The sequence below is a fragment of the Alternaria hordeiaustralica genome (genome assembly GCF_023758085.1).
Source record: "Alternaria hordeiaustralica strain BMP 2776 chromosome Unknown scaffold_26, whole genome shotgun sequence".
Lineage (NCBI taxonomy): Eukaryota > Fungi > Ascomycota > Dothideomycetes > Pleosporales > Pleosporaceae > Alternaria > Alternaria hordeiaustralica.
This window is the reverse complement of record NW_026056798.1, coordinates 281,059-300,050: the sequence shown is the minus strand read 5'-3', so window position 1 is coordinate 300,050 and position 18,992 is coordinate 281,059. Positions and strand designations below refer to the sequence as shown.

Here is an 18,992-nt window from a genome sequence, read left to right as displayed (position 1 = left end):
GGGAAAAATACCGCTTGTCGTCGTCCATATACCTACGGTAACCGTGCTATCGCCCGTCGCTCCACAAGCTTGACCAAGCCTCGACAAGCATCCGCTTCCGAGGCTTACACTCTGAGCTGGTCTGGGCACAATGAATGCACTAAACAGAGCCGCGGCGAATCAACGCCAAACATCATGCAAAAGTCTCGGTCTAATCTTCGTATAGTCCTGCTTCAGGAAGGTGCCTAAGGCTGTGCTTCTGTTTGCACTGCGTCATCTCGCATACCTCGTTGGTGCTCGCCCTTCGGCTACGAATCTCAACGCGATAGCATGCCCTGCACGACCCGGAAAGTGGCGTTTGCGAGGTTTATTACCGAGCCTTGCTGGTGCCTCCGCCAACCTCCTGCTCTTCCGGGGTAAGCGCAAGGGTCTGTATACCGCAATGCCGTCACGTAGCAAACGTTCAAATACTCGCTTTGGGCCCGGTTCTTCCGTGCCAGCTCACAGCCGCTTTCATCAGTCAATTCCAAGATGAAGCTCCTTTCAGTGGTTGGTTCTTTGCTGTGTGCTTCTACGGCTCTTGCTGGAAGCTCGCCACACAAGCGTGGTGTGTTTGAGAAGGTCAGGCCTGCTGTCGAGAGGCGTATGCCGGGAGAGGCTTTCAAGCATCCCGAGATCCAGAGGCGTGCCGAGAGCTTCTTCTTGACCAACAAGACTGAGTGTTAGTATTCATCGTCCTACTGTGATACATCAGACTAATAAGCCAATAGCCTTCGCCGTCAACGGTACTGGCATCCCAGAGGTTCCTTTCGACATTGGCGAGAGCTACGCTGGTCTGCTGCCCATCTCGGATGACCCGGAGGAGACGCGAAAGCTCTTCTTCTGGTTCTTCCCTTCGACCCAGGCTCAGACCCCCGAGGAAGTTGTCATCTGGCTCAACGGTGGCCCTGGATGCTCTTCGCTCAGCGGTTTCCTCACGGAGAACGGCCCGTTCACCTGGGAATCCGGAACTCTCGCCCCGGTCCAGAACCCTTACTCATGGACCAACCTCACCAACATGCTCTGGGTTGAGCAGCCCGTAGGTGTTGGCTACTCGCAAGGTACCCCCAACATCACCGACGAGGTTGAGCTTGGCAACCAGTTCCGTGGTTTCTACAAGAGCTTCGTTGACCTCTTCGGACTCTACAACTGGAAGACATACATCACCGGAGAGTCTTACGCTGGTTACTACGTCCCCTACATTGCCGACAGCTTCATCACTGCCGATGATGACAAGTACTTCAACCTTGCCGGTATCTCCATCAACGACCCCATCATCGGTGACGAGACCATCCAGCAGCAGGTTGTCCTCCTTCCCTTCGTCAACTTCTGGCAGAACCTGCTCTTCCTGAACGACACCTTCATGGAGCAGATCACCCAGCACCACAAGGAGTGCGGTTACACCGACTACATGGACAAGTATTTCACTTTCCCCCCACCACAGGGCGCTTTCCCCGTTCTCCCCGACCCATACAGCTCGGAGAACTACACCTGCGACCAGTTCGACAACTTCTACTCCGCTATCCTCGAGGTGAACCCCTGCTTCAACATCTACCACATCACCGAGACATGCCCGCACCCGTACTCCCAGCTCGGTATAGTCAACACTGGCGACTACTCTCCCCCAGGCGCCGAGATCTACTTCAACCGCACCGACGTCAAGATGGCACTCCACGCCAACGTCAGCACCGAGTGGCTCCAGTGCACCAACACCAACGTCTTCGGCAACGGCGATGACGAAGGTTCCGACCAATCCCCTGGCCCCGCCAACAACGGCGTCCTCCAGCGCGTCATCGAGTACACCAACAACACCATCATCGGCTCCGGCGACCTCGACATGCTCCTCAGCACCAACGGAACCCTCTTCGCCATCCAGAACATGACCTGGAACGGCGCCCAGGGTCTCTCCGAGTACCCCACCACCCCTCTGTACGCTCCTTACCACCCAGAGTACAACGGCGGTGCGCTTGCCGGCGCCGGCTACCAGGGCTACTGGACCGCCGAGCGTGGCATGATGTTCTACACTGCCCGTCTTGCTGGCCACGAGCTGCCCGGCTACACTCCTGGTGTTGCATACCGCATGTTGGAGATTCTCCTCGGACACATCAAGGACTTTAGCAGCACTGAGAACTTTGTTACTCAGACTGGTAACTTCACCGGTACTGGAACGATTTACAGGAGGGGTCTTGGTATAGGCAGCATGGAGTTTTAGATGCGCGCCCTGAGAATGCGGTGATATAAAGGCAGAATAGATATAAATCTAAGTGTTGAACAAACAATCTATGTGCATGCCATGCGTACAGTGTGATGAGTCTGTTATTGTGAAGATACGTGATAACCTGCTCTTGCATGGGTCAATCGCTGACTCGGATCCAATCGCCGCTGCAACCCGAATACCCCACCATACAGATTTTCACTGCCTAACCAACATCTCCAACAAACCTCAACCCAATACATAGCCAGGACAATACCAGCAGTTTGGGGCATTGAAGCCACAATTGCTACATTATATACGCACAAATTTTGAAGTTTGCCATCAACCACCTACTCAACTATCAAGTTGATCAATCTTCAGTAGTATAGTGGTCAGTATTTCCGCTTGTCATCTTGCAAAAGACAACTCGCGGGAGACCGGGGTTCAATTCCCCGCTGGAGAGCTTTCCTTTTTGCAGTTCCTACCTCCCCGTAACTACCTACCCACGGTCCTGGTGGATGGCATGGCATGGCATGGATACGTGATTAGTGATCAGATACATGCTTTTTGCACGTCGCAGAAGCTAGGCATAGTGGATAGTGTTGGAGTAGTCTTGGGATGCATGCGAAGTGTATGCAAGATGTTAAAATGTTGTTTTTGCAATAAAGTCGTCTTGGTGGCTCGGTTGGGTCTGCGGATTTGAAAATAGACCGCGGAAGCTAGGGGTAGTAGATGCAGAGGGGTTGTAATCTAAGGGTGCATAAGAAGTGTATTATGTACATGGGGACCTGTATGTTGTTTTTGTTGGAAGGGTGTTTGGAGGATTTAGGTCCGTGGTTTTGGGGTGGCAGCGACCCGTGGACCGCGCAAGTGTGTTATGCGAGGCGGATGATGCTAGACGCTAGGGACACGCGGTTTAGATTGTACTTTTAGGGACTAATTAAGTGTGTTTCTTAGGGTATACGTGTGCTTCTTCAATCTGGATTTGTGCGGATGCTTCGTGAGGTTTATCGGGGCGGGCTGGGTGCGCGGCTGCGCGATGTTGCGGAAGGTGCGGGAGGTGTCCCGCCCCGCCTGGCTGGTTGCGCCTTGTGAATCTACAGGAAGCGGTCCCGCTGCGTTTGTAGAGATGCGTTATGCTAGGATGAACGTGTTGCGCGCCGCAAGTGCGAACAACCACGCTGCGTCACCACACCGCGCGCATCCTACTCTTGTGTACAGGCTACCTCGGCAGCTTCTCGCTGTCTTCGCATATTGGACTTTTCGCTCATTCTGATGTCGGCCCCTCGATGCCTGCGTGAGCATAGACTGCAATATCGCGGATTTGCATGTGATCGCTGACGTAGGCACCTGGGCATACATGGGTGCGGGTGTCCTTTAGAGATATCGCATGCGTGAGTGGGCAAGGCTTTTGAATTTGCATCGAGGGTAGAAGAGAAGGAAGTGGCACAGCCATTCATTTTTGCAAAGACCCTTTTGGTCTTTGAGAGAGTTGAACTGGGCACAGTGCAGCAAACATGTTCACGCCGTAACGGCATTTTGGTGAAATGAAATTCTCGGGTATTCAAGGAGGGAACAAGTATAGCGGAAAGATGAGGGGTTATATACAGCCCCAGCATCAGAGAAGACATCTTCACTTTTCATCTCCGCGATCAAGAAGAGAGAAAAGAAGCGAGGGACAGTCATGATCATTCTGTTAGAACGTTTTAAATTCCTTTTTTTAAGAACTCTCAACAGCACAGGAAACATATCAGCATCCATTCACAGTTTTGGTACAATAACTCCGTCGAGTAGATAAGGAAGGAAGAAGAGCACCAGAAAATTAAGACTCTAACATCGCACTCGCACACATATGGTAGTTTTCATCGCTTTTCTGAGAATGAGAGAAAGACGTGGGACCTTGTCGTTCAAGAGATAAGACCGCCAAACTCTCGAAGCGGACCATGTATACTTTGAAAGAAGTTTTGGAGCGACGTTCAAAGTCCCAGATGGGAGATGTAAGTTTGAAAAGGGTACCAAGAGCGCCCGCACATGGCTCTGGTACGTCGTGTTTTGTTTCAGCGAGAGTTTCCAGTCATCGACAGTGACTCTATGGTTTTGAGAGGAGCACAGCAGCGCGGACATGTCTTCACTCCATTGAACTTTTGGAAAAGAGGAAGAGCGCTCAGACATGTAGATGATCATGTAGATTTTGGTAATAAACACAGAAATGTGTGGATGAAGAAGAAGAAAGGTCGAAGTCGCGACGAGGTTTTTATACACCACTGCTCACTGCCCACTGTCCATACGCAGCATCTACCCTCAATTTGGAAATTGATCGAGAGTAGAAGCCAAGGTACAATCCAAGTCCATTTCCAGAAACATCATCGCATTGAGAAACGCATTTTTGAGGATGTGAAATCCGCTTTCGAGACGGAGGTTGCGAAATCTTCGGAGACGCAGAACATCACATTGGGCGAGTTGGTTTTTGTGTGAGCGCAGCGCCAGACACATGGCACGATCGGCGTATCATTTCTGGGAAGAAGACCAGAGCTGGCAGAAAAGTCATGTGCTCTTGCTATGTATTTTTTGGTGTATGCTCATGCAGTCATGTTGTTTTGGTTTTTGGAGTAAGACGCCAGGATGTCGCCAACAAAACATGAGATTGACTTTGGGTGTTTTGGCAGGAAGAGAGAGCCAGGAGACATGGCAGCGCTTTCGATGTCTTGTGGCAAAAGTGAAGATTTGTTTTGTAGGAAGGTAAAGAAGAGTAAAGGCAGGAGACATTCATATACCCACACCCAAGCGCCGAACGCTCGGACACTGTAAGAAATCGGGTGGTCAAAAGTGATGGTGATCATTATGATGTATATATATTTCACGACCATATTGTTTTGGCCGTTTCCTTCTGCTATCTACGTATACACTCACCTAGCGTCTTCGTGCACATGAAAGTACTCATTCAACGTCCAGGAAATCAGTCATCTTCGCCATACACTGGCCCGTTTATCGCGCCAGTCCGCACTGCAGAAAGCGCCGACGCTCAATATATACCAACAGCGCCCAACAGACAATACACTAAACTATGCAAAACGACATTCAAGAAGCCAAGTAGGAGATACAACGCGAAGGACTGACAGAAAAAGTCATCATCCTAGCCGCTATAAGTACGGGCCCCCACCACCCTTCTCAAACTCCTTAGGATCTCTCGGACTGAGTTCCGAGCCATCAGTATCCACCCTTCTTATCGCCGGCTTATTCTGTACTCTCTCGGGCTCAAACCCAGGACTAGAAGTCCGCGGCATATCCCAGTCATCCGAGTAGCCTGGCGGTCCGACCGGCTCATCATCATCATCACGGCTAGCTATCGGAAGGAGGTTCGTTGAATCGCCTTTCACAAGACCCAGTCGTTCTTCCTCGGTAGCGGTAGCTGCGGCTTTACCCTCTCTACTGCTCTTTCGACTATGCCTACTAGTCGGGCGTACTTTGCTACTTGACGCTTCGCCAGTGGATTCTGAGCGGTGTCGAGAGAATACGTTTTGGAAAGAGAATTGGCGTTTGGCGATGTGAGGGTTTGGTCGTGGGGGAGCGAGGGAATCGTTCGAATCGGTGCGGCTGTGACGGTATTGCGGATCGGGGAGCGCGGCGAACTGGATGTGCGTGTCGATTGGCTTGTAGGATGTGTCTTGTGTCATTATAGTTTGCTTGTAGGATCCGGCGTCTGATTCGCGGTCCGATGCGCCGTCGGCTTGTGGGATGGACGGCAGTGTCTGCATGCCCATGCCAGAAGTCCCTGGAGCGTGAGAGCTGCCGCGACTACTAGTCGATTTGCCTCGGGAGCGCAGTCGTTGGAAGAAGCCGGGGTGGAAGCTAGCGTTATCGTCGTCGTCGTCGGATTCGTCGGTCGGGAATTGTGACATCCCAAGAGGGGGGTGGATGGTTCGTGTTTGGACAATGGTGCCGCTGCGCGTCGGTGGCCGATTGGGGTCGAGAACCGTTTTACGTCTTCGGAGACCGTCGAACTCCACCTGCTCGCCCTCACCAATCGGTTCCATGTGCTCTTCTTGAATCTTCTTTGCCTCAGCAAGTTCCTTGTGCGACCTAGCCTTTGACAGTGATCTGAGGATTGCCGCGCCGCCGCGAAGGGTGTCGGCTCGGGGCTCGTATTCTGGTTCTTCCATCTCTGCGACGGTTCGCACTTGGTCGAGATCGCCCTTGAAGACGGCGGAGTCGGGGACGTCCTTGGCCGACTTGGAGAGTTGTAGTAGCACGACACCGGAACAAATCTGCAAGAAGCCCATGATGACGGTAACGATCTGAAGCGGTGTGCCTTTGAAACCCTGGAAGAGGACGGCCGAGGTGACGATAGTCGCGGAAGTGAAGAAGACGTAGTAGGTTGGTGTTACCAAAGCAGCATTGAACAGATTCAAGGCTTTCTGGGCAAAGCTTAGCATACTCCACATGGCCAAGAAAGAGTGAGGGACTTACGTTGAGGTAGATGATTTCCGTCAACAATGTGACGACCACAAAGACGAGCAGCACGTAGAGGAACCATTCCTTAAACTGTCCACCGTATGTGCCGGAAGCCTGCGCTACAACAGCAGCACCGAGACCTTGGGTTGCGACAACACTCAGTCCTCCGATCAGACTGCAGATGGTGATGTAGACCATCATGGTCTTCTTTCCGTACTTTGGGCCGAGCCAGAGAGCAATGACAACACATGCGACGATGACGACACCGGCATAGCTGAGAAAGCCGGGCGCAATGACCCATTTCTTCATGTCTTGGATGCGCGCCACAGACGACTGCTCTGGCGCGTTTACTGCAATGACAACAGATCCGATGATGCAGTTGAAGCAGCCCACCTTTCCAACAAAGCTCAAGCGTTCCTTCAAGAATATAGTCGACAGTATAGCGCAGATAACGACGGAGAGTGCGCCCATGGGGGTTACGAGAATAGCGTCGGTGAAAGCGTATGCGACAAGATTACTGCCAGGTATTAGTAGGATGTTCAGACGTGATGCCTCGCAGTCTGTACCATATCTCTCCAACAATCATGAGTGTCATGCCGAGCCACCACCAAGCGTTCTTGAGGTATCCGTAGCCTTCTCCCGCCTCTTCATTGTACTTCTTGTTCGCCTGTAACAGACCATGCTTCTTGATAACAAACGACGTGCCGATGAAGACTCCCGATGCAATCGCCAGGACGAGACCAATGATTTTGTACGAGCCTGGACGGGTTCCAGTGTCGCCGCCCATGCCACCAGCGCGGGCATCCAGCTGGGCGGCGGCATGGAGGACGTGTGCTGTTGCGTCCATGGTTTGGTTGGGTCGCAGCGTGTGCTACCAAGTGCTAGTGCACCAGCGACTCGGCCTGGGGGTGTAATTGATTTTGAGGCTGTTTTACCGCGGAAGCATGGATAAAACTGCTGGCGACTTCAATGCCGTGTGTGAAGGTGCACGAGGCTGCACGTGGAGGAACGTTGGATCGCGGAGGCAGGCACGCTTCGGGAAGTCTGTTTGGACAGGGTCCAGGGCGCCACGGAGATGAGAGAGGAAGGCGCGGAGCGGTCGCAGAGGAAGTCGCAAAAATCGAAGAGGAAGGCGCGAGTGGTAGGGGCTTTCTGTTGGTGAAGTACGAGGAAGGCGCAGTCTTCGGTGCAGATGCGGGCCGTTGGTGCGTAATCGTGGTGCGTACAGCTGAAGGGTCTAGATGCGTAGGTGATTGGTGCGCGGGTCGTCGTGGTGTTTACACGGCTGTTGGGGGCTAAAGCGTGGCGCAGAGGGGCTGCCAAACGCTGTTATACAAAAAGTCGCGGCGGAGATTGCTTGAGTAAACAGACATGCGACAGCAGAGGCCGTCCCGCCGCCGTCAACATGTAATCTTGCTGCAGGGGCAACGGCGCATGGATCGTGGGTGTCCGGGGGGCTCTGAGACGTCACCGGCCAAGAGATCGGCGCCCGCCCACCAACGCTTGACAGCTGCCGCGCCAGAAATAGATGATCAACACTCGCCAGCCAGTACGCGACGTCTGATATTCCTCACAGCTGCACCTCGAGCGGCATGATTGCAGTGTCTGAACATGGCAGTTGAAATCGACGACCACCAGGACATCTTCGCCGCCGCCAGCGTGGCTCAGATCCATGAAGCCCTCGGCCAATTGCATGAGCAGGAGGCCAGCGTCACCCAGCGCCTAAACGCCCTCATCGCCTCGCAGAAGGATCTCTCGCGCGAACTCGGTCGCCTCGATCTGCTGCGCGCCCACCTCGGCACCCAAGCGGTCAACACGCGCGCCATTAGCAGTGGCATGCTCTCCGACGCCGCCTCGACTGCGAACCGAATCTCCAGCGCCGTCAAGCGATTAGACCAGGAACAGTCCAACGTCAAGGCGACACTCGAGGTGGTGGAGCAGGTGGCGGAACTGAAGGCATGCGTGCTGGGCGTACATGGGTCTATGGGAGCTCCCCAGGACTGGGAGACGGCCGCGGGCTACCTCAGTCGCGCCGCCAAGATACCCGACGACGTCGTAAATGGCAGCTTCGCAGAGGAGATTGTACCTACGGCCGAGGTGCCTGATCCGCCACGCGTGACACTAGATGCAGCAGCAGAGTCGCTATGTGGTCTCTTCCTGCGCGAGTTTGAAAAGGCCGCCCAAGAGGGTGATGGTTCCAAGGTGACGAGGTTCTTCAAGCTGTTTCCCCTGATCGGACGGACAAATGTAGGACTGGATGCATATGGCCGCTATGTCTGCCAGGGAGTAGCTTCACGCGCGCGCACAAACTTCAACTCGGCTGCGCCTGCCCAGAGGAATGAGGGCTTCTTCTACGGCAACACCATCACAAAGCTGTTCGAGCACATTGCCCAAATCGTCGACGGTCATGAGCCGCTGGTAGAGCGCCACTATGGACCAGGCATGATGCAAAAGGTCATTGAACGTTTGCAGATTGAGGCTGATGTTCAAGGTGGTATCGTGCTTGACACATGGCATGAGGAACGCCACATTGATCGCAAACTTACCGATATCAAATCATATGCCTTTTCCTTCCTTGTCCAAAGTTTCCTGCCTTCCCAGAAACCTGCCGCCGGAACACCGCGCTCTAGCTCTCCAGCCAACAGTGCTGGCCGTGCAAGCGAGGATGAAGGAGTGGACATGAAAGAGATTGACGGCTTGCTCGGAGAGGGCGCGCTGATGCTGGGACGCTATGCCTTGTATGCCCGTTTCCTCTCAGATAAGTGTGCAGTAAGTGCGGACACATGTGTGTATCTTCATCAGCTTACCCTAGCAGCCCTCTGAACCTGAAGACCGCATCGACTACGGCTTGGTGATGCCCAACTTCCTAGCTACCAGTAACCTCCACAAGAAAGTCAACAGCCATCTCATCGAGCCCGTTAATGCAATGACAACCTTCTTCTTCCGACGATCGGTGGAGAAAGCTTTCCAGCTGGACGAACCACCAGCAGATCTCACACTGAACCCTACCAAGCCTCTTGGGTCCAACCCACCCTTCATTACCTCCGCTGTAGACGATGTCATGTACATTGTCAATCAGGTCATTCAGCGGACACTAGCAACTTCGCAACGTGCTGTCGTCTCTAGCGTCGTACCTGCGGTCAGCCACATCCTAGGCGCCGAGTTCATCGGCATGATACAACGGAAGATGCGCGACGAAAGCTACCCCAAGCCTGTTATCCAGGGTGGTCTTCCTCCAGAGGACAAGGTCATTGCGTTCCTGGTGCTCATCAACAATCTCGATATCGCGAACGACTACGTCAAGCGCATAGTCCAGCAGCAACTGGGCCGTCACTCACAAGGCGGCGAAGACGACGTGAAGTCGCCACTGCACGACCTCTTCCCATTCGGACATGACGCGGTCTTCGTGGAGAACACTTTGAAAGCAATGGAGAAAGCCTTCGCATCCAAGAGTGGAGATTTGCTCAACGATGGCATCACCGTACTGTTCTCCAACGTCCTAAAGCCTCGCATTCGACCCATCCTGGCTGAAGCATTCCGAGATGTCAAATACGATCCCGAGGATGGCGAGAACGAAGACGAAGAGGAGGAGGACGTCGATGTGGTAAAGTCACGTTTCGATCGCGGCTGGGGAGTCGTGATCCGTCCCATCAAGCGCATCTTGACCTCAGCGAACTTCGACCGACTCCTGGCTTTAGGTCTGAACTCTCTTGCGTCGTCACTTGAGAAGCGCATCAAGAGCTACTACGGTAGAGTGAATGAACTGGGTGCTGTCAGGCTCGAGCGCGACATCTCCGGCGTCATCACAGCGGCTACAAGTGGCGGCGCCTACTCACTCCGCGACGTCTTCCAAAAGAGTACGCAGATGACGCTTATTCTCAACATGGAAGATGATGAGTTCGCAGAAGTGGCGGAAGATACATCAGGCGACTCGGGCATACCCTGGGTGTTGGACGTTGAAGAGAGGAAGCGAGTAAGAGCCATCGTCAAAGGCTGATCAGATGGTGCCTGGAATTGTCCTTCCGGAGCGGGGTTCGTAGACGGAGGAGCATTCTTGGCACGCAATCTATACAAATGAACCACTGCGATCCGCCTCGGTAGTGGACTATTGTCCGCAAATGATTTTTTCTGTCTCCTCGTATCGCGACTGCTCGTGGCACCTTATTAGTACCACGCTGCGATCCGTTGCAACCGAGTGACATGTGGCTCGTGCCGGCTTGGCTTAACTCTCACACCTCTGACGGGGAACATCACACACGCTCAACTCCATCTTAACTCATCGGCGATATCCTCTAATCGCTATTTCATTCTCGCATCGGATCGTACCATACTCTTACGTTGCCAGGCGACTATCGGCCCGTCGCGCACGCCACGATGAGGCTGTCACCCACAAAGATCCTTATCCCTTGCATCTCGCTTCTCCTGCCATCCCTGTCTACGGCCCAATGTCCGCTCTACCAAAACTACGCCGCGCAATACCACGAACCCTTCACACAGGGTACTTGGAATCTGAGTTATGCTAGACCGATTGTGCCGTGTCGGACGTATCGGTCGGAAGAGGTGGAGAGGACGATTGAACGATTACGCGGTGTTATTAAGGATCCGGATCTTTTTCGTGTATGCGACTTCACTGCTGCAGTGTTGTAGAGATGAAGATGTTGATGTGATGACAGATTTTCGAGAATACATGGCCGAGTACACTGGATACAACTATCGCGTGGCGAGGATGGTCAAATACGACTAGCGACCCGGACTCGCTGGAAGGACCGCTGATGAGCATGAAGCCTGAAGAACTAACTTTTGTCATCACTGGCGATATCGAAGCAATGTGGCTGCGCGACTCTGCAAACCAACTCCAGGCATACATCTCAGTTTTGAAACAAGACGACAGTCATGACAGTCTAGCCGGTCTATTTCGAGGGGCTATAAATCTACAAGCACGCTACATTCTCGAAAACGCCTTTTGCAACGCTTTCCAAGCACCGGATGAGAGCGGTGTTGAACATAAGAGCAGCATGAACAGCGACCGCATCACCCCGTCATTCGACTACTACAAAGTCTTCTCCTGCCAATGGGAACTAGACTCCCTAGCTTCTTTCCTGCAACTGTCCGTCGACTACGTAACAGCAACAAAAGATTACGACTTCTTCGAAAAAAGCAGCAACTGGACCAAAGCCGTTGAACAAGTTTTGAACACAACAGAAAGCATGACAATAGATTCCTACACCGAGGACGGAGAGTGGCAACACACACCATACACCTACTGCGCTCCCTACGGCGGCACCCCGATCAACAACTGCAACGGCAGTCCACACAAAGGCAACATCGGCCTCATACGCTCTTTCCACCGTCCCAGTGACGACGCATGTACATACCAATACCTCATCCCCTCCAACATGATGTTCTCCTCCGCCCTCAACACCTCCTCAACCATAATGTCGCGCATCACCTCCCGCGAGAACCCGCTAGCCGCACGCATGCAAACCCTCAGCACAGCGATAAACCGGGGCGTGGAGAAATACGGTATTGTCAACGATCCCAACTTCGGCAAGGTGTACGCGTATGAAGTCGACGGGTATGGCTCGGTGAATATCATGGATGATCCGAATGTGCCTTCGTTGCTTTCGGCGCCGTTTCTGGGATACACGACACTGCGCGATCCTATATATCAGAATACACGGCGGAAGATCTTGTCGAGGGATAATCCGTATTACGCCGTTGGACCTGTGATTACTGGTGTGGCGAGTCCGCATACCTTGCCCGGACGACCCTGGCCCATGGCGCTTATCATGACTATCCTGACGAGTGAGGATGATGATGAGATTGTTCGGAATTTGATGTGGCTGGTGCAGAGTACGGATGGGCTGGGGCTGATGCATGAGAGTGTTCATGCGAGGGATAAGGGGGTGTGGAGTCGGCAGTGGTTTAGTTGGGCGAATGGCTTGTTTGGGCAGATGATCTTGGATTTGGAGAGGAGGAAGCCCTGGGTTTTGGGTATGAGCTTTCAATAGCGGCTGTGGATGATTCCCATTCTTGGATGCTTTGTTGGATGCAGTATCAAGGTAATGCACGAATTCGAACAGATGTTCTCGAGCGACTGATTACTAGGATACCTACATAGAGTTTGAAATATTTGACCTTTGCTAGGATATAGTATTAAAGTGTCTACATAAGGGTGAGGAAGCTTAGTCTTTCACGTTATGGACTACCGGGATATCAACATAGGCTTAGAGGAACGTAATTCTTTACTGTCATAAGTATTTGTGAGGATTGCGACAGCCCTTCTGGCAAGGAGTATAACCTGACAAGCAATACCAAGAGCCATGCGCATGAGCTTCAGATCAAACCATCGCATAGTCTCACCAGTCTGAAGAACCTCACCAGCGACACCCAGAAGACATTCAAAGAAGCTTAATGAGTAGGAACGGATGCATTACCTATGCTCGGGCCTTCGCCGTAGCCCTGGACTACGGTGAAGATACCAGCGCGATAACCAGTAGTCCATGCAAGGAGCATGGCAGCTCAGTGCTGCTTGAGATTAGCGACACCGTAGTCTTGCTGCATGATAAATCTGAAGATGAGAACAAGCTCAGGATCGGAAAGGCTTTTCTTGGCGTACGACGCTGAAGTTATGTCGTACTTCGTAGCGACGAAATGAATATGACGGCGGACTTCCTCGTGCCACTTCTGCCAGATGGTGTTGTAGTTCGGCAATAAGGTAGAAGCCTATCAATAGAGACCATGCTTGAGCTGTTACGGACCACCAGCTTTGATCTTGTCGCCTGGACGACCAGTGCTGAGATTAGTCATTGCACCGAGAAACTTCTTTGTGCGCGGGATTAAAGTCGCAGAGTTCCAGATGTCTTCGGTATCCGACCACTGGTCGGGGTAGACAGCCTGGACAAACTCTTCAAAGGCGGTACGGGCGCGAGTGCGTCTTGCTTCTGATCAAGTTAGCATATGAAGCTCACCAAGCTAGCTGAAGATGTAAAAGGGGCATGTTTTTCGTGGGAGCTTTATTGGTCGATGGAGCTGATGGGTTGAATCACTTGTAGACGTCAGACCTATCTATGATCTTATAATCCTCTTGAGTAGAAACAAATGTATTCCTGAACGCTAGCTAGCCGATCCGCAATTTCTCCCTGTAGCTGCTATGCCAGATTCTGAGCTGTCTTCAAGATCAAATTCTGGGCAAAAAAAAATGCCGCTACGTCGATCTACCTCACGCCGAGACCGTCGAGACAGCAAAAAGACAGCTGGATGATTCAAGCGAGGCTCGAACTCGCGACCTTTCGCGTATACACACACAGTTGTGAGGCGAACGTGATAACCAACTACACCATCGAACCAACTTTGATGCCAGAATGGAAAAAATGTTGGAATATATTGCGCGAGATTGCGAAGCAGCGAGCTTGAAAGGCGAAGTTGGGGCTGGATGCGGGGCAAGGAACATGCGTGGCATGGCTCGCATCTCCACTGAGAACTTCCACCAAATCAAGTTGGGCGTAAGTTGCGTGCTGACTTCTGCTGACACGATGCACCGCTTGTAACCGCATGGAGCTGGTGGTAAAGTCGAGTGCCCAACATGGCATCGGATGTCTGACGAAGGGCGTTGCTTACTCCTACACTTATTAGTACAGCCTTTAGTGAGGTCTCTCTTACCGACAGCTTGTCTCGGTCTTCAACATCTCCTGGATCTGGTCCTCGCCCGTCATGTCTACTCTCAAAGAGCAGCTGCCATGGACGTTGTCACCACTCATCGTCAACGCGCCCATGGCGGGCTTCGCAGGCGGTAAGCTCGCGTCTGCTGTGACACTCGCTGGTGGCCTCGGTATGATCGGGAGTCTACGCAGCATGGACGACTTGCGAAAAGAGTTGGATATCGCGACCGAAGCTTTCAAGGACAGTCCCGAATTATCGGCGTCGCGTGTTCTCCCAGTTGGCGTCGGCTTCCTTCCCTTTGTGCTCAAACTCGAAGACATTCTTCCGGTGTTCGATGGCTACAAGCCCGCGGTCATCTGGTTGTTCGTGCCGAAAGATCTGGACGACTACGCGGAATGGGTACCAGCAATACGCAAGGCTTCACCCGAGAGCAAGATCTGGATTCAACTCGGTAGCGTCGCAGCGGCTCTTCACGTTGCGAGGATAGCGCGACCAGACGTGCTGTGTCTCCAGGGCGCAGACGCCGGTGGCCACGGCTTCGAGAAAGGCGCAAGCATCGTGTCGCTACTACCGGAGGTGACCGACGCGCTTGCTGCGGAAGGCTGTTCACATATACCTCTCGTCGCCTCAGGTGGTATCGTCGACGGACGCGGCGTGGCTGCAGCACTCACCCTCGGTGCCGAAGGCGTCGTGATGGGAACGCGTTTCCTCGCGTCTAAAGAGGTGAACGTCCATCCGGTGTACCAAGCCGCAGTTCTGGAGGCGCAAGACGGTGGTCAGGTGACGACGCGTTCGAAGCTTTTTGATCAGCTGCGCGGTCCCAACATCTGGCCGGAGCTGTATGATGGGCGCGGGTTGGTGGCGCAGAGCCATAAGGACTTTGCCAACGGCATGAGCCTGGAACAGATACAAAAGCTGCACAATGAGGCCGCTGCGGGTGAAGACAAAGGATACAACACGGGCTTGCAAGGGCGTGCAGCAATCTGGGCGGGTACTGGTGTGGGGTTGGTGAAGGAAGTGCAAAGCGCGGGCGAGATTGTGCAGGAGGTGCGGGAAGGTGCGAAAGACGTTATGGTTAGGGCCGCAGCGAGACTGAAGTGAGTAATAATATTGTTTACGTTGCATCACGCCAAGAAAGTGAAAGTGAACGCGACTTTACGGCAGGAAGCAGCGATTGTTGACCACGGGAAGCCATGACGTCACGTGTTTAGGCGCAAACTTTGGGATCTTGAAACTGCCCAGGTGAAGGGGAAACAGACATTCATTTTGATGCGTTGCAAGAGCGTCGTATCAGTTCTGCCACTGGTCATCGCGTCGACTCGTCTCCTTGCTCAGCTGGTCATGTTATTTCTTCTTTCCTAGATTGCGGCGTCGCACCTCCCTACACGTAGTAGATTAAATACCCAACCCCTGGCGCATCCTGTTCATCCAGCACCTCTGCTCACTTCAAAACTGACAAAGCTTTCTCATCCCTCTCCACCATGTCAACTTCTAAGGATATCCCAACGTTCGATAGCCTCCGCTCTTCTGGCACCATCGTTCTGTCCTCTATGGACATGCTGCTAGTGCGCTTGTCGCTCTTTGGGTCTTTGGAGTCTTCAGTCGAAGTTGCGGACACTCACGACCCAGACTCTAAATGTGAACCATTCACTACCGACGGTCATTCCTTTCACAAGATCTCCACCTCGCCCGCAACGGAACCACCGGTCTCGTCGATCAGCAGCATACACATAGACGATCTAGACACATGGGGATACAGATGGGAAGGAGAGCATCGGTGGGATAACGAGGACAATCAAGAGTGGGTCGAAACCGAGAACGATGAGGATCGGGCGCTTTTGCGCTGCTGCGGCATGGCTTGCCCACCACCTCCACCGTCCCTCGAGGTGCTGCCTACTACGCATTCCTTCGTTACCGTGCACGATTACATCACTCAAGTCCATGCTTGGATCCAAGCTCTCAAACCAAGCATTCTGGAGGCCCTGTGCGAGTCACGCTCTCCTTCATCGAGGTTTTACATCAGCTTGATGTCCCTGAAAGTATTGATTTATGAGGAGGACTTTCGGGCGGACGAACTGTGGAAATCAGTTGAGCAACATGTACGACGACGCAGAGACGGCACGATGTTTTCTCGAGTACACTATAACAACACACTAGCTGCAAGCCGATAGTACTCACATTCACGGTGCCCAGTATCCAGTCTCAGATCTAGGAGACTGCGCATCTACGCGGAGTGCAACAGTCTCCTCTACTTTCGCGTAAGCTCTGTTGACAATTCTATCAAACTAGCTTGAAAATCTGTCTTTCCAATCGACTCATCTCATCCATGAATCGACCTTTCCACTTCTTCCGTCTCTGATTCTTCTTTTCGTCCAGCGGAGCAAATTCATGATCCCGCTGGTCCGATGATCTTTTGCCTTCATCCAGTGTCTCTATCTGGATTTTGCGACTCACGTCAAGGAATTCCTCCAACAACCCAAGCCTACCTACTCCAGCTCTTCTGTATACACCAGGACTTTCCATCGCCACTATCAATGCATTGTAGCCCTGCGTATGTCCCTCGCCAAATTTTGGTGCAGTCAGCGGTATAGCGAGAATCGGTGGAAGTAGGGTATTGTGGTGGCTGCCAACTTGGTCCCGGGCCTGTTCTGCTTTATCTAGGTCATGATCATCCCAAAAATTAGCCACTAATGCTGTGACACGATCAGAAACTCCTTCTACGCCCTTCCAATAATTCTTAAGCTCTTCGCAGTGGTCTTTGTACAGCTTGATAATGGGTGCCCGAAGTACAAGCGAAGCTTCAACAATGTCGCCAAGAAGTGGGGGGCCTCGTGTGTTGTAGGTAATTTGAACGACTTCTGTACACGGAACGTACTGCCATAAGCCTCGCTCAGGTTCTAACCAATACACGGGACGTTTAGCCGACGCCCATGACCAGCTTGGTATGATTCCTGGTTCAATTGGATAAGGCGATTCGTAATCGGGACCATGTCTAGAGCAGTACCACAGAAGATCGAATAGTAATGTGTCCTCCCACAGTCCAGCTACATATCTCTTTCCTGAGTTCATGGTTTGAACTTGGCTCGCGAATGCTGCTATCGCGGGAAACTTGTCCTTTTCAAATGTGAGATTCCGCCAGGAATAGCCTCCTACGATCCGGTACCATAGTGCTTGTAAAGAGCTATTATATCTCGACATATTGATTGCAATATGTTCTGGTAAAGCGAGGGTTCCCTTTGGCTCGCCCTCGCTGACTGTTACCTCTCGACAAGACCACGTGACTTCTTGGGCGCCGAAATGAAGCACCCGTCGTGATAGATTGAGTTCTTGGAATGTCCATCCACGCTTGTACAACGCTTCTCCACCTTTCATCTGTTTGAGCCAATTTAACTCGCTAGCATACCGCCCTGGTGGATCAAGCTGCTGTCGAACGTGTGCCCAGGGATAATCTGGCAAATGGGAGCCAATGCGAGACTCTGGGCTAGAATTGAAGAGTCCTTGTGATGCATCTTCCGCTTCGACTGCTGCAATGGTGACGTATGCAAGTATATAGATATCTGCCATGCGAGAAGCTTGCCCACGCCAGTCACAATCATCGTCTTGCACAATGCAAAGGCTGTCGATCCATATATAATGAATGTCGAGCTCTTTGCAGACTACTAGCGCATCTCGATACGTCTCCGGAAGGCTCTCAATCTCCACACCCGTCTTGATATGTTCGCTTCGGTTGTGAGTGGTAGTCCTGATGAGGTTCTCGGCATTACCCCAGCAGTGACTCAAGCACGCATATCGGTCTGGCTCCACATCTTCAGTCAGAGCAACAGAATTGTTGCCGATGCGCAGAAATCTGATGCCTTCAAGCTTGTCCATGCGTCGTGTAGTGCCACTCCGGCACTTTGAGTGGCCCGAGGAACACTCGCCGATCCAAGTCCTGATAGTATCGAAAGTCGCGTTGGATGAAGTTTTTCCAGTGATGAGAGAAAATTCTCCCTCTCCATTCAGCTGTGTGATCATGGTGGGATTGTCTGGAATTCTGTTAGCTTCTTGTGGAATATGTGTGGACCAAAGCACAAACCAACGCAACGGTGAAGGACGACAACACACCTGAGCTTTTGAGTAGGCATTCAAACTTTTCCCAAACAAAACCTCCGCTCCTCGCCTCCGCGGGGTAAAACATCATGAATTCTCCAGTCTTCCAGAGTGTGACATTCAATGTCTGTACTTGCGACCTGACAACAATCCAGTCCAGGCAGGCTTTCGCCAATGCATACCACAAACAGCCATCGTGAGATAGCTCACTACGGTCGCCGACAGATGAACGATCTACCGGGTACTTGAAGCCGCAGCGCTTGTTGACACAGTGTTCGCACTTATGCCCCAGCAGATCGGAGTAGGAGAACATGATCACCGTGGCCTGGGTTCGTCATAGGATTTTCCGTGAATTCTGTAAATGTTGAGGTAGATGGAGATGGAGGACGAATAGGCCAGAGAGAGCTTCAGTAGGCACCCGTGGAGATGCACAGCCGCCGCTAATACCAACCGAGGCTAGCGTGGGCTCTTGTCAACTGGTGCATGCCGCCAAAAGGCGTTTACACAGAGCCTGTGGCCTCCCAATCGGCCAGTCTTCTAAGACTACGTCGCTATGATCTTTGTCATCGAGCCTGAT

General features: G+C 52.5%; 5 protein-coding genes and 2 non-coding genes across 7 annotated transcripts; 5 read left to right on the top strand and 2 right to left on the bottom strand.

Annotated features, from left to right (window-relative positions):
* Positions 1–510: 510 nt before the first annotated feature.
* On the top strand, positions 511–2,230 carry J4E84_009182 (uncharacterized protein; the record flags this gene model as incomplete). The annotated part of the gene is made up of 2 exons (XM_049391745.1): positions 511–700; positions 750–2,230. 2 exons carry the CDS (start codon positions 511–513, stop codon positions 2,228–2,230), a joined length of 1,671 nt encoding a protein of 556 aa, XP_049240610.1.
* A 356-nt stretch (positions 2,231–2,586) lies between these two features.
* On the top strand, positions 2,587–2,675 carry J4E84_009181. Its single transcript has one exon. It is a non-coding gene; the product is annotated as a tRNA-Asp (tRNA).
* Positions 2,676–5,352: 2,677 nt separating this feature from the next.
* On the bottom strand, positions 5,353–7,511 carry J4E84_009180 (uncharacterized protein; the record flags this gene model as incomplete). The annotated part of the gene is made up of 3 exons (XM_049391744.1): positions 5,353–6,627; positions 6,680–7,181; positions 7,231–7,511. 3 exons carry the CDS (start codon positions 7,509–7,511, stop codon positions 5,353–5,355), a joined length of 2,058 nt encoding a protein of 685 aa, XP_049240609.1.
* Positions 7,512–8,275: 764 nt separating this feature from the next.
* Positions 8,276–10,661, top strand: J4E84_009179 (uncharacterized protein; the record flags this gene model as incomplete). The annotated part of the gene is made up of 2 exons (XM_049391743.1): positions 8,276–9,433; positions 9,480–10,661. The coding sequence occupies 2 exons, from the start codon at positions 8,276–8,278 to the stop codon at positions 10,659–10,661; spliced, it is 2,340 nt and encodes a 779-aa protein (XP_049240608.1).
* A 377-nt stretch (positions 10,662–11,038) lies between these two features.
* On the top strand, positions 11,039–12,675 carry J4E84_009178 (uncharacterized protein; the record flags this gene model as incomplete). Its single annotated transcript, XM_049391742.1, has 2 exons — positions 11,039–11,281; positions 11,338–12,675. 2 exons carry the CDS (start codon positions 11,039–11,041, stop codon positions 12,673–12,675), a joined length of 1,581 nt encoding a protein of 526 aa, XP_049240607.1.
* A 1,250-nt stretch (positions 12,676–13,925) lies between these two features.
* On the bottom strand, positions 13,926–14,013 carry J4E84_009177. The gene has a single exon. It is a non-coding gene; the product is annotated as a tRNA-Val (tRNA).
* A 364-nt stretch (positions 14,014–14,377) lies between these two features.
* J4E84_009176 (uncharacterized protein) lies at positions 14,378–15,427 on the top strand (the record flags this gene model as incomplete). The annotated part of the gene is made up of 1 exon (XM_049391741.1): positions 14,378–15,427. One exon carries the CDS (start codon positions 14,378–14,380, stop codon positions 15,425–15,427), a length of 1,050 nt encoding a protein of 349 aa, XP_049240606.1.
* Positions 15,428–18,992: the final 3,565 nt, after the last annotated feature.